At 47.5% G+C, this 14762-nt stretch overlaps 1 protein-coding gene across 1 annotated transcript in view; it reads left to right on the plus strand.

Moving 5' to 3' along the window:
- pik3c2g (phosphatidylinositol-4-phosphate 3-kinase catalytic subunit type 2 gamma) overlaps positions 1-14762 on the plus strand; it is a gene marked incomplete at its 5' end in the record, with an annotated part of 28296 nt that overhangs the window by 5621 nt on the left and 7913 nt on the right. The window contains 17 exons of the mRNA XM_084477178.1: positions 1-6; positions 4422-4547; positions 4828-4858; positions 5320-5503; positions 5987-6109; positions 6683-6811; positions 6963-7077; positions 7461-7594; positions 7784-7972; positions 8845-8938; positions 9852-9946; positions 10416-10596; positions 11629-11736; positions 12026-12118; positions 12584-12713; positions 13198-13334; positions 13744-13913. The exon at positions 1-6 is cut by the window's left edge and continues 58 nt beyond it. Of these exons, the coding sequence (XP_084333304.1) occupies positions 1-6; positions 4422-4547; positions 4828-4858; positions 5320-5503; positions 5987-6109; positions 6683-6811; positions 6963-7077; positions 7461-7594; positions 7784-7972; positions 8845-8938; positions 9852-9946; positions 10416-10596; positions 11629-11736; positions 12026-12118; positions 12584-12713; positions 13198-13334; positions 13744-13913 (2045 nt within the window). The remainder of the gene's footprint in view (positions 7-4421; positions 4548-4827; positions 4859-5319; positions 5504-5986; positions 6110-6682; positions 6812-6962; positions 7078-7460; positions 7595-7783; positions 7973-8844; positions 8939-9851; positions 9947-10415; positions 10597-11628; positions 11737-12025; positions 12119-12583; positions 12714-13197; positions 13335-13743; positions 13914-14762) is intronic.

The raw sequence follows: 14762 nt of genomic DNA on the forward strand, positions 1-14762 counted from the left end.
AGTCAGGTCAGTGTCCCTAGAGCACCAGACTGAGCCTTTAGTCTAACTTTAGCATACATATATGCAACATATATTGTTGACAGCATGACAGCTTTTGACTTTGTTAGTACAACTTAGTTAAATAAAAACAACAGTCTGGGTGATGAAACTCTCCTGGCCGTACTAAAGTTACCGAGCTATTTGGCTGAATAACTTCCTGGTAACTGATCTGCCAAGGAGCATTTAGCAACAACAAATGTGAACAGCAGCAACAGAGCACTTTGGTCTTTGTGATAAGACATTTTGTAAAGTACTTTATATCTTTTAATTACTTGTTAAAAGATTATATTGATAACAGTTTAGTGAAACCAGGAGAGACAGCAGCGATGGTAATATCACCCAGACTGGTATTGTCCTTTAGGCAAGGCAAGGCAACTTTATTTATATAGCACTTTTCATACACAAGGCAGACTCAAAGTGCTTCACATATAAACATTGTCATACAATAAAAGAAAATAATAGACAAGTAAAAAGTAAAATAGATAGAAAATAAAGGCAAAGTTTAGAAAAGCAGAGTTAAAAAAATGCATTTTAGAAAGTGAGAAAATAAAGGCAAAGTTACTAATAAAATAAAAAATAGAAGCATTGTAGATTTAAGATTTAGCAGAAAGCTAAAGCAAACATAAAAGTCTTCAGTCTTGTTTTAAAAGCTGTCAGAGTTGGGGCAAGTCTTAAATCCTCAGGGAGTTTATTCCAGCTATTTGTTGCATAGTAAGTAAATCCTGCTTCCCCATGTTTCGTGTTGACTTTGGGGATAATTAACAGATTGGTCTCAGAGGATCTTAGTGGCCTAGAAGGCTTATGTAGTGGAAGCATATCAGTTAAATATTTTGGCCCTAAACCATGTAGGGATTTATAGGTTGGCAACATGATTTTTAAATCAATTCTCTGACATACAGGGAGCCAATGTAAAGATTTAAGAATTGGTGTAATATGTTCACATTTTTGGTCTTTGTTAGAACTCTAGCAGCAGCATTCTGAACAAGCTGTAGTTGCCTTAGAGGTTTTTTTTGGGAGACCTGTAAGGAGACCATTGCAGTAATCAAGCTTGCTAGTGATAAAGGCATGTACAAGTGTTTGTAAGTCTTCGGTAGACATGAGCCCTCTAAGTCTTGCTACGTTTTTAAGGTGATAATATGCAGATTTTGTAACTGATTTGATGTGACTGTCGAAATGTAAATCTGAATCCACGATAACCCCTAGATTTCTGGCTTTGATTGAGGTTTTCAGGGACAGAGAGTGAAGGTGTTGGGTAACTTTAAGCCTTTCGGTTTTAGCACCAAATACAATTATTTCGGTTTTGTCCTCATTTAGTTGAAGGAAATTTTGGCACATCCAGTCTTTGACTTGCTCAATGCACTGGCACAACAGATCTATGGGCTGATAGTCATTTGGTGATAGAGATACATAGATTTGCATGTCAGCATAGCAGTGATGGTCAATATTGTTATTTTGCATGATTTGCCCTAGTGGGAGCATGTAGATGTTGAATTGAGAGGGTCCTAAGATCGAACCTTGTGGGACTCCACATGTCACGTTTGTTGATTCTGAAACAAAGTCGCCAATGGAAACAAAGTAGTTCCTATTTTGTAGGTAGGACCTAAACCAATTTAAGACTGTGCCTGAAAGCCCTACCCAGTTTTCTAATCTGTCCAAAAGTATTGTATGGTCTACAGTGTCGAATGCAGCACTGAGGTCTAGTAGCATTAGTATTGAGATTTTGCCAGAGTCTGTGTTAAGACGGATGTCGTTTACAACTTTAATAAAGGCAGTCTCGGTGCTGTGAAGGGGTCGAAATCCGGATTGGAAGGTGTCATAGCAACCAGTTGATGCCAGGAAGTCACTAAGTTGCTGGAGGACAACTTTCTCAATGATTTTACTTATGAAGGGTAGATTTGATATTGGTCTGTAGTTGTTAATAATAGAGGCATCTAGGCTCCGCTTTTTTAAAAGGGGTTTGATAACTGCAGTTTTTAAGGCTTTTGGGAAAGTACCTGATTGGAGAGAGTTGTTAACTATTTGCAATATGTCTATTGCTAGGCAGTCAAAAACATTCTTAAAGTGGTTGGTAGGTAAAGTATCAAGGCAACAGGTGGATGGCTTCAGTTGTGTCACAGTTTCCACAAGAGTTTTAGAGTATGACATTAAAGCAACATTGCCACGTTACTTTTGCCTGAATATGGTGGTAGTCCAGCATTTTTGTTTAAAGTGGAGACATTGATGGCGCGTCTGATGCCTTCAATTTTATCAGTATAAAATGCTGCAAACTCATTGCATTTCTGAGTGGAATGAAGGTCAGGTGGAATTTGTGTTGGGGGCTTGGTCAGTCTGTCAACAGTTGCAAATAGGGTTTTGGAATTATTCGTATTGGTTTTAATGATATTGGAGAAAAATGTTTCTCTAGCACTTTTTAAGTCTAAATTGTAGGCACGGAGGCTCTCTTTATAGATGTCATGGTGAATATGAAGTTTTGTTTTACGCCATATGGGTTCAGCCTTCCTGCATTCTTTTTTTCTGGGCTGTTACAAAAGCAGCTTTTCTCCAAGGTGCCTTTTGCTTTCCAGAAATCGTTTTAACCTTATAAGGTGCAATGACAGCTATGACTTTCAAAATTTTCAAATTAAAGTTTTCTAAAAGATCATCAGCAGAACATGGGTTGAGAGGTGGTAGCAAGGAGATGGCCTTTTTAAAAAGTACATTAGAATGTTTATTGATATACCGTTTTTTGACAGTATTTGATTTTGTCTGTATGTCGGGAATAAAAGATATATTAAAGAAAACACAGAAATGGTCAGACAGTGAAGGATCAGTCACAGAGAGATCTGAAACATTGAGACCCTTTGTGATAACCAGGTCTAGAGTGTGCCCCTTACAATGAGTAGCCTCTTTCACATGTTGAGACATTTCAAATGTGTCCAAAATGGTAAAAAGTTTTTTTGCACACTTATCATTAAAATCATCAGTATGAAAATTGAAGTCACCAGTTATAACTAGACAGTCAAAGTCTGTGGAGATGCTAGACAATAATTCTGTAAAGTCATCGAAGAAATTTGCAGCGTATGTGGGTGGCCTGTAAATAATTAATAGGAGAACTCTGGGAGAACATTTCAATACAGCACAAAGGTATTCGAATGATGGAAAATCACCAAATAGCATCTGTTTCCCCTGAAATACATTTTTAAATATAGCAGCAACCCCTCCACCTTTTTTTCCAGATCTACATACATCAAAAAAGTTATAGTTGGGAGGAGCTGTCTCTATCAGAACGGTTGCACTGTTATTTTGTTCTAGCCATGTTTCAGTTAAAAACATAAAAATCCATTTGAGAAGTGGTAATAAAATCCTTAACTAAAAAAGATTTGTTATTAAGAGACCTAACATTAAGTAGACCCATCCTGATAGTGTTATTGATAAGCTTTAAGGTTGATTTTGGTTTGGAGGGAATAGGTATGAGATTTGAGAGGTTAGCAGTTAGCAAGTTTCCCTTTGTTTACTCTCTTAGTGATTACAGCAGGAATGCAGGCAACCTTGGGTTCAACAGATTATGCAAAACTTCCTTTGTGCTGTGTCTACGGCTGAACCCTTTTTTGTCTCAGTAAAAATTAGGACTACTATCAGTACAGGGAGGGGGGGGCTGGGGCGCCCTCCGCTTGGGTGTTATCAGACTGTGGTCATGACATGGGGATGGTATCATTGACGCAGATGCAAGTTTAATGCCAACATTTCTCAGTTTCTTAAATTCATCTGGAAAATCATAAAGGGAGGAGACAGTGGAACTGGAGTTGTCGTTGTGGCTATGGGAGAGATGAGGCTGGTGGTCATCATCGATGGGGGAGTGCTAGAGGTCATCATCGATGGGGGAGTGCTGGAGGTCATCGTCGATGGGGGAGTGCAGAGGAGGGGGGTGGCCGTTCCTCGCCAAGCCAGCATCAGCAAAGGGGGGAGGCATGGTGTCGATGGTGTCGGGCAGGCTGTTGTCTCTCTTCAAGGTCTGCGGTCTGTCTGCTATCTGTGTGTCAGATAGTGGGACAGTAGATGTGTGGGGGAGGCTGTAGTCTCGCTTCTTCTCATGGTGGGAGAGTGAGAAGAGAAGATTGTCCCTTAACAGTTTTGAGCCTAACCTGTTTGGGTGTAGGCCATCTGATCTGAAAAGATATTTGCGTTTAAGTTAACTTTAGAGTGTAATAAGTGTATTTATTGATATTTATTGTGTAACCAGTGTTATTACTCCATTTCATGGTGTAGTACATGGGTTCTAATTTCATCATTCCCAGTGTAATAAGCGTGTTTTTTAACCAATGTTATGAGCCCTCCTTCACATAGTGTAATGCATGTGTTAAATGTCCTCATTCACGGTGCAATAAGCGCGTTTCCTCCCTCAGAACGGGATGAACATCAAGGTGATCACCGAGGTGGTGCAGACCATCAGCACCCTCCTGTGCGGGGTGTCTTCCCAGCAGCTGGAGGAGGCCATCGGCATGCTCAATCGGATCAACCCCGCCCCCCTGGTACGAACCAACGGACTACAGAACAACATGGCTGACTGGGCGTTGCACATTCAGATGTGTGTTTTTGTGTGTTGTAGTCCTGATGAGTGAGGTGGTTTACGCTCCAGGTCATCGCACTGAGTTTATACGTCATGTACAACGCAGGCAGAAAGCGAAACTCTCTTTAGAGTCAAACAGCATTCCAGTGATGGTCTTTCTACACGCACCCCAGGCATTGCCTCGCTCCACTGAGTCCGTTTCTGATTTTCAGTCGCTCTTTTTTTTGTTGTTGTTGTTTCAGGCTGGTAAAGAGATGCAACATTGTGAGATGGGTGAGTGAAGCAGATTCATTCTTGTTGTTCTTGTGAAAAGATGTGGTTATGCACAGATTATCTGCACACATGATGTTTTAATGTCACCACAGTCACTCCACCCACACCAAGCATTTCCTGTTGCCCTTCCCCTCCATTCAAATTACCTTTTTTTTTTTTAAATGACCTTCACTTTCGTTTTGTTTGTCTTGTAACTGCCAAGATAGTTTTCTATGCCTTTTTGGATGAATGTGTTGTTAACCCAAAAGTGAATCACTAGAAAGTTGAATGGTGCTTGTGTTTACATTAGACAGGTACACAAGAAGATGCAGCATTGATGATTCCAGAACTCTATCCTAAGGTGTGTGTGTGTGTGTGTGTGTGTGTGTGTGTGTGTGTGTGTGTGTGTGTGTGTGTGTGTGTGTGTGTGTGTGTGTGTGTGTGTGTGTGTGTGTGTGTGTGTGTGTGTGTGTGTGTGTCAGTGCTGGCCCTGCTGCAGCAGGCCCTGCTCCAGCTGCTGCAGGTGGTGTTCGACAGCTTCCAGGCCGACTTCAGGGGCCCGGCGCTGGCCCGCGACTCTCTGCCGCGCCGCATCGAGGAGAACACGGAGATCCTGCAGTTCACCGCCACCGCTCTCTACAAACTGCAGCCCAACTGGTTGGACAGGTGGGCCCGCACGCGCGCACACACACACACACACACACACACACACACACACACACACACACACATAGGGACGCAAACACACATAGGGACGCAAACACGCACACTCATCCATAGACACACACACACACACACACACACACACACACACACACACACACACACACGTACACACACACACACACGTACGTCATTATTCTTGTTTTTACTCGACACACATAAACAACAGGACCACACTCTCATTTTGTGGTATCAAGTACATGCACACACACACACACACACACACACACACACACACACACACACACACACACACACACACACACACACACACACATCACACATCTGCATGCACGCACACACGCGTGCGTGTAAAAGAAAACGCCAACAAAGCAAAGTCCCCAGAGCTGAACGTCAGACATTGACAGGCGTTCTCAGCTGAACGGTGATGGTGAACTGTGTGGATTGTCTCTGTCATTCTTCTAGTTTTGATTACTTTTCCCTCTCCTGTGTTCTGACACATGGAGGGAAGAAGCTCTGCGAGGCCGCCGTGTCGGAGAACATCAGCACCGCCCTGTCGCTAGGCAACAAGATCCAGTGCAACCGAACGTGAGGGCGCGTGATCGTTTACAAAATATCACTGTGTGTGTGTGTGTGTGTGTGTGTGTGTGTGTGTGTGTGTGTGTGTGTGTGTGTGTGTGTGTGTGTGTGTGTGTGTGTGTGTGTGTGTGTGTGTGTGTGTGTGTGTGTGTGTGTGTGTCAGTCACTCAGTGACATGTCCGCCTGCTGCAAGAATTCTTGCTGTCCTAAAACTGAAACCTAAAACTTCAGTTTAGTTTGTCTCTCCACTTCCTTGTGTCTTAGAACTTAGAAGTCTGTCTGTGTGTTTGCGGGTGTGACCGACTGACTCTGCGTGTGTGTGTGTCACTCAGTGACACACACACACCGCCTGCTGCAAGAATTCTTGCCATCCTAAAACTGTTTCCGTTGAACTTAGAAGTGTGTCTGTCTGTCTGTCTGTCTGTCTGTCATGGGGGTACTCGTGTGTGTGTGTGTGTGTGTGTGTGTGTGTGTGTGTGTGTGTGTGTGTGTGTGTGTGTGTGTGTGTGTGTGTGTGTGTGTGTGTGTGTGTGTGTGTGTCATGGGGGTACTCATGTGTGTGTGTGTCCTGGTCGGTCCCAGGATGGTGTTCCCCATGCTGGCGAACACGCTGCCCTTTGAGTCCATGCTGAGCTTCCACCTGATGGGCTGCAAGCATGGCAAGAGCCAGGAGGCTCTGCGCTGGGCCGCGCTGCCGCTGTTCAGCTGCAGGTACACCCAGACACACACATTGTGCTGTTAGAGTACATGTACCATTAACATGTCATTCGCACAGCCGTTACAGTGTCTAAAGGCTACAGCAAAGTATCATTTTCTGTGTGTGTGTGTGTGTGTGTGCGTGTGCATGTGTGTGTGCACGCAGGGCTCTTGTGAACGGGACAGTACTACTGGGCATGTCCTCGCTGGTGGAGCCCCCGGGCCCTCCCACCCCCTCCCTGACGGACGGCCTCCAGCAGCCCACCGGGGTCATACTACAGGTCAGCCCACCCCCCCACCCCCGCCACCCCACCTAGTAGTGGTCACATCACAAACTGCACCTGTTCCGCCCCCCTGTCCCGGACTGTGACTGACGTGGTGCTGCGGTGTGTGGCAGCAGTAGCTCAGCGGGTTGGGAGAGCGGGTTGACTGGTAACCGGAAGGTCACTACTAGCTCAATCCCCGGCTCCTCCTAGCCGAGTGTCGAGGTGTCCCTCAGCAAGGCACCTAACCCTGACCCTGCTCCCGACGAGCCGGCTGTCGCCCTGCGTGTGGTTGACTCCGCCGTCGGTGTGTGTGAACGTGTGCGTGGATGGTTGTTAAGTCGCTTTGGATAAAAGCTGAATCCCCCTCAATGTAAACGTGTACACGTGTCCGTGTGTAGCTGGACTTCCCCGATGAGTTTGAGTGGCGGTACCAGAGGCCCGCCGTGGCGCCGGGGGCGGTGCTGTTCAACGAGTCGTTTGAGGAGCTGCAGAAGAAGATGTCGACGCTGTCTAAGAAACACTGCATCTGCTTGTGAGTAGGAGCACCGTTGTTTACTTCTGTCACAGGTTAGCGAGCGGGTCAGTGGGTTTGAACGGCCCAAACAGTAAAACGTCCTTTGCAGACGCGCGTTTTACTTTTTCTTAAGATCGCTCAACGCTTACTTACAAACCTCGGTCTTTGCACCGTGACCCACCGCCTCCGCGTTTTTCCCCCCTCCAGTCTGACGGAGAACGAGCGGGCCTTCCTGTGGTCCAAGAGGCACGGCGCCGTGCCCGGCGTCACCTACCTCCACCTGCTGCTGGGCGGAGCCCCCTCCTGGAGGCCCGGGGACCTGCCCGAGATCTACGGCGTGGTGGACCACTGGCCCATCTCCACCCCCGAGGAGGCCCTGTTCCTGCTGTCGGACAGGTGAGGCACCCCGGGGCGGTCAGGTGACACCGGGTCGGTCAGGTGACCTGGGTTGGTCAGGTGGTCGCTCTGAGACCCTTTATGCTTCCGGAAGAGTTGTGCCGAATTTCCGTTTATTAATTGTTCCGAAGAAAGCTAGTTTTGTACGACTCTACTTTATTCCGACATTTGAAAATGGAACATATCAGTGTAATTAAATTTGATTCATGTTCATGTGGAAAATCAATCGTTGTGCCCTCATGGGATTGGTCAGCCATCGCAGAGGCTTATGGGTAGTGTAAGTGATGTCATGGAAATGACTAAACAGCAATCAAGGTGAAACATTTACATTTATTGGTTGCCACAGTAGTTAAATGCTATTCCTTCCTTGCCCTGATTACTGATAGAATCAGTTCATGAATCATTCATGAACTGACGGTATTCAACACAACAATGAGTCCAAGATTAAAATACTGCAGACGTTACAGAACGCAATTCCACAAGTCTTTGTACTGATTCAGATTGATCTTATTGTTATTATTTAATTGGAATATCGTTTTTGTGAACGTAGAACTGTTTGAGTCACCCCCACACACTCCTCTTACGCACTTGTTGTATGTTGTACGTCCTTGCACTTAAAAATAGTACTTCCTGAGGCACCTTATCGTAGCTGTCTTTGTTGTATACGGGGAACGGGTTAACCTCACAACTGTTAGTGCTTGGCACTTGTTCTATGAACATCCTGACTGTACCGACAGCGATATATTGTTTATTTTTCTTCTCACAAATGTACTTGTTGTAAGTCGCTTTGGATAAAAGCGTCTGCTAAATGTGAATGAATCACGGTATTGTGATACGAGCTTGATGAAGTCGTGTCCCGACTCCCGGTCCAGTTTCCAGGACCCCACGGTGCGGCGGGCGGCGGTGCAGCTGTTTGAGCAGCTATCCCACGGACAGCTGGAGGTCTTCCTGCCCCAGCTGGTACAGGTAGGAACAAACCTCACCTTCACCTTCCCCAGGTCAATGTAAAACAAAAAGATCAGAGGAGAGTGAAGGTCTTATTTTCCAATATAAAACAGTCGAAAGAGGACTTTATTCAGCAGTTGTGATCATTTGTTATTTCACCTTCTTGTACATTCATTATACAGCAGTTGGTTCCGACTGAGCCATTTGATTGGCCAAGAGGCCTAGCATGAGAGGTGATAGAGTTCATGGATCACTCTACTGTACAGGTGTACTGTAGTTAATAAGCCTAGGAGATTGTAGGCTGTTAACCCATCAGAATCAGCCATGCCGCCAAAGCGCCGGGTCAACAGACTCTTATTTAACCGGCAATAAACTGAAGCATCCAGATAACGGACCGCGATACAGAGCAGCTAGCCGCCTGCAGAAACGTGCAGACCTACGCAAAGCAGCCAACCAGTGTGCAGGAAAAATACTTGTGTTGCTTGGCAACAGTCCAGTAGCGGTGCTATTTGTTGTTTGGAGGAGCCGGATTAAATGATTAATTAAGCAAGCAAATTATAATCAGCTCTCGCTTATTAAAGTTAACGACTTGAGGTCAGCCAGACCAACGATTATCACGGCTGTGATTATCGGTGGTCCTTTATTCGGTCGTAGGTCCAGGCCATAGGCAGAGTGCCGCGGATAATCACAGCGACTCCCTCTTGTGTGATAATGCTTGCATTTTACATTTCTTATTCAAATTATTTGATTTGATTGTTGTTGTTTTTTAGTAATTGTCCTTCTTCAAATCTTCAAAATGTGACTCATGTCGATGTGAAGCCCTCTGAACAGACTGAATGAGTCCTGGTGATATTTGATGTCGCGCTATAGAGACCCACCCGCCTAGCCCTGAGTGACGACGGTGGTCTGTGGTGTGTGGTCTGTCCCCCCCCAGGCCCTGAAGAGCGAGTGGGAGCTGGACGGAGCGCTGGTGATGCTGCTGCTGGACAGGTCTCTGAGGAGCGTCAGGGTCGCCCAACAGCTGTACTGGTGAGCTGGGGGGGCCGAGCTGCAACCATCATCACAACAGTAATGTTACAACAGTAATGTTACAAGAGTAATGTTACAAGAGTAATGTTACAACAGTAATGTTACAGTCCTCTGCTACCCAGACACAACGCAGTGTTAGGGGGATGAAGTATGCTGGCTTTACTGTTTGGATATGGATGGATGGACGGACTTTATTCTTTATCCCAGAGGGGAAATCTGGTCCAATATTAATATAAAAAGACTAAGGGTAATAATAAAAGTACGAAAACGGTCTCAAAAGAATCAAACATGAAGTAAACCAAAAACGAGTATTTATGCTTACAGCATTAATTGTAACTCAAGTGTGTAACACACGACCCTGGCCTCAGTGCTACTAGCACACCGTTTTGACCAAAGTCTGTCTCGTCTGTGTCTCTGTCTCCCCTCGTCGTCGTGTGTCTGTCTGTCCCCGTGGCGGCGGCGGTGGCAGGCTGCTGGTGGACGCCCTGCTGGACGGGCCCTACCAGGCCTGGCTGGGGAAGGTGCTGGGGGCCCTGAAGCACTGCCTGGGCCGCGCCCTGAGGAGGGAGCTGGAGCAGCAGGCCCAGCTGGTGGTGCTGCTGACGCAGGCCGCCGAGACGGTCCGCCTGGCCGACAAGACCAAGCGCAAGGTAAGGGCGGCCGGCCTCTCCGCCCGTCACCACCATCACCTCCGTCACCACCGTCACCTCCGTCACCACCGTCACCTCCGTCACCACCGTCACGTCACCTCCGTCACCTCTGTCACCACCGTCACTACCGTCACCACTGTCACCTCCATCACCACCGTCACCTCAGTCACCACCGTCACCTCCATCACCACCGTCACCTCCGTCACCACCGTCACCACTGTCACCACCGTCACCTCCGTCACCACCGTCACCTCAGTCACCACCGTCACCTCTGTCACCACCGTCACCTCCGTCACCTCCGTCACCACCGTCACCACTGTCACCACGTCACCTCCATCACCACCGTCACGTCACCTCTGTCACCACGTCACCTCCGTCACCACAGTCACCACCGTCACCTCCACCACCACCGTCACCTCAGTCACCACCGTCACCTCCATCACCACCGTCACCTCCGTCACCACTGTCACCACGTCACCTCCATCACCACCGTCACCTCCGTCATGTCACCTCTGTCACCACGTCACCTCCGTCACGTCACCTCCGTCACCACCATCACCTCCGTCACCACCATCACCACCGTCACCTCTGTCACCACGTCACGTCACCACTGTCACCACCATCACCACCGTCACCACGTCACCACTGTCACCACCGTCACCTCCGTCACCACGTCACGTCACCACTGTCACCACCGTCACCTCCGTCACCACCGTCACCACGTCACCTCCATCACCACCGTCACCACCATCACCTCCGTCACCACCGTCACCTCCGTCACCGCCGCCCATCGACCTATCCCTCATCGGTGTTTCATCCTCAGAGGGACGTTTGCAGATGTTTGAGCGACCGACTGTTTGAGCGACTGACGTTTGTTTGTGCGTTTGACAGTTTAAGTGTCTGACTATTTGAGCGTCCGACTGTTTGATGGTCTGACTGTTTGAGCGTCCGACTGTTTGAGCGACTGACTGTTTGTGCGTTTGACAGTTTAAGTGTCTGACTGTTTGAGCGTCCGGCTTTTCCGCCCCGCAGGAAGTGCTGGAGAGGGAGCGGTGGAAGCTCAACGACTTCTTCATTGACGGGAAGACGTGCCGCCTGCCGCTGGACGCGGCCGTCCAGGTGACGGGCGTGGACGTGGAGGTGAGGAGAGAGAGAGACCTGCTCAGGACCATATATGGGCTTGTACATCAGGATGCATCATGGGATTTATTTGATGGCGATACTCCTACCACTTTGAGTCAAGAGAGCCGTAGGACGGTGACAAATCAGTTCATGATTAATTACTAAACAATAAACGTTACAAACCAACGCAATAATCCCCATGGTCCTCTGCTCCCAAAATGGAGGCGGTTTGCGTTATGACCTTGTGACGCCCAAACCCTATTCTGCCCCCGGAGGAGAGTGTGATGCTCTGTGCCGTCTCCTCCAGGCCTGCAAGTTCTACAACTCCAACGCGGCGCCGCTGGACATCTCCTTCATCTGCACCGACTCCCTGGCCAAGAAGATCAGGGTCATCTGCAAGGTGGATACGAGTACCCAGTACCTTAATGAGTACCCCGTATATTAATGACGTCAGGCAGCCGGGCACAGCCACCCCGGGGTCTCTGTGGATGATGAGGGGACCATGTGACCCTGTGAACAATAACGACGATCGTAACCAGATGAATGAACCGGTCATGATGGTGCAGTATCGCACGCTAGCTTATAAAACGTTCATCAGATAAAGATGTGAGCTGCACTAACCTCAGCTAGACGGCTATATCGCCTATATCTATAGCTAAAGTGTGTGTGTGTGTGTGCGTGTGCGTGGTTGAAACCATCCCATGCCCTTTCTGATTAAATGCATTAAGGTGACTCTTTTGATAATGTCCAAAGCAACAATGAGTGCTTTCAACAATGAAGACATAACACAAACGGTGCAGTGACTTTAGGGTACGAGTTGCGTCACCAGTGTGCCCCAGTGACCCCAGCGGTTGTGTTCCCCCAGACCGGAGACAGCCTGCGGCAGGATGCGCTCATCATGCAGATTGTGCGCGTGATGGACCGGGCGTGGCTGGAGGAGGGGATGGACATGCGCATGGTCACCTACAGATGTCTGTCCACCGGGAAAGACCAGGGTCAGCTGAACCTTTAATCCATCTGTCCTCATGATTACCCCATTATCCAGGAGCCTGCTATAGAGACAGGTGTCTAACCTCGTGTCTATGTGTGTCTTTGTATTTACCATTTCATTAAGCAGTCACTTTCAGTCAGGCTTTCAGAAGTCACTTTGTGTCTGTCGTCTCTTTCCCTGAATTTATATTTGTACGTTAAAGGTCCCATATTATACCACCAGGTGTGAGTGTGATTAGCCGTCACAAGCCGTTTTGGAAATCAGCCTCTTCTGACATCACAAGTGGGCGTGTCCACCTAGATGTATGACGGACACATCTAGGTGGACACGCCCACTTGCGATGTCAGAAGAGGCAGATTTTCACACTCACACCTGGTGGTATAATATGGGACCTTTAATAAGGAGCAGGTGGGGTTTAGGGGCATCGGGGCTCAAACCCAGAACTTATGGATTTGGGATTGGACCTGGACTCTCTCTGTGGTGTTCAGGTCTGGTGGAGGTGGTGAAGGACGCCGTCACCCTGGCCAAGATCCAGCAGGAGTGGGGGCGCGGGGGGGCTCTCCGACAGGACACCCTGGAGAAGTGGTTCCACATGAGGAACAAGACCAAGGACAGCTACGACGAGGTCAGACCCCCCAAAACCACCACGTCTTTGATTGGGATCTTCCTACCAGCTGTGATTGCTTTAGATGGGTGCTATGGGCATAAGTCACCTAGCGGCCGTTTTGGATCTGAAAGCTAGTTCTGGAGGGAGCTGAATAGATCTAGCAGCCATCTTGGTTCTACATTTTAGCTGGGTGGAGGAAACGGAATGGCACGACCTGGCAGCCATCCTGGTTCCATCTCAGCTCTAAACCTTAGGTGGGGATGGTGGCGATCTGAATGCGTAATTCCTCGGATAGCGTTTAGATCCAAAAATGTCGGTAAGGTGAGCTTAACTCCATGCCGAGCGGCCGCGACCCAACTCGACCAGCCAGACCCCGCAGTGCGGTAATTCAACGTGTTGTGTGTGTGTCCCTCGGTGGTGCCTGCAGGCGGTCCTCAACTTCCTGTACTCGTGCGCGGGCTGGTGCGTGGTCACCTTCATCCTGGGGATCTGCGACCGGCACAACGACAACATCATGCTGAAGCGCAGCGGCCACATGTTCCACATCGACTTCGGCAAGATCATGGGCAACGCGCAGAAGTTCGCCAACATCAAAAGGTACGTTTCAGGAACAGCGAAGGTGTTATACTAATGATTAGGGCTGGGCGATTAATCAAATTTTGATCGCGATTTTGATTTCAGAGTGAAACGATCACCAAACTAATATAATCGAGTTGAAACTATTAATTTTTTTTTTTTTATTTATAGAAATTGCAGAACAGCTGGATTCATATCTGGACATTATTTTCTATTTGACCATTTTGTGTATATTTTTAAGGGGAAATTTCAAAGTTCTCATTTACAAAGTGTTTTTTTTGGAGAGAAATTATGAATAAATGCATCATGTTTTCAAACTCAAAAATAAATAATCGTTAGAATAATCGAGATTTCAATATTGACCAAAATAATCGTGATTATGATTTTTTCCATAATCGAGCATCCCTACTAACTAATTATCACACGGCTCTTCTCAGTGCTGTGCAACGCTCCGTTCACTTGCATGGGCCTTCCCGACTTCCGGCGGTGAATTATTTTTCAATAATGACCGTTGCTAAGCATATAATGACCGCTCGTCAAGGAGAGTGGATTTTTTTCACGTCTCTCGTATCACTCCACAAGTAGTCCGGTAACTTATCAACCCCCAGCGGATTCGGTTGCTAAGCGACGTCAACGTCTTTGGCGGACTGTTTCTCTGCTGATCAACACTATGGATGCTGGTAACAAATGAATTGTAAGAAGACACACCATGTGAAGTTATTTTTTCGTTTTGGCAAGTAGCCGTGTAATAAGCGGGGTAATGTATAAAACGTCGCCAGTCATTATCGAAAATAAGCCCCTTCAGGGCGAAGCAAGACACCTCCGCTACGTGTCAGTGTCCTGTTCGCCCTGTCGGGGCTTATTTTCCTG

Source organism: Micromesistius poutassou, assembly GCF_964030765.1.
Source record: "Micromesistius poutassou genome assembly, chromosome: 13".
In the NCBI taxonomy this organism is placed as follows: domain Eukaryota; kingdom Metazoa; phylum Chordata; class Actinopteri; order Gadiformes; family Gadidae; genus Micromesistius; species Micromesistius poutassou.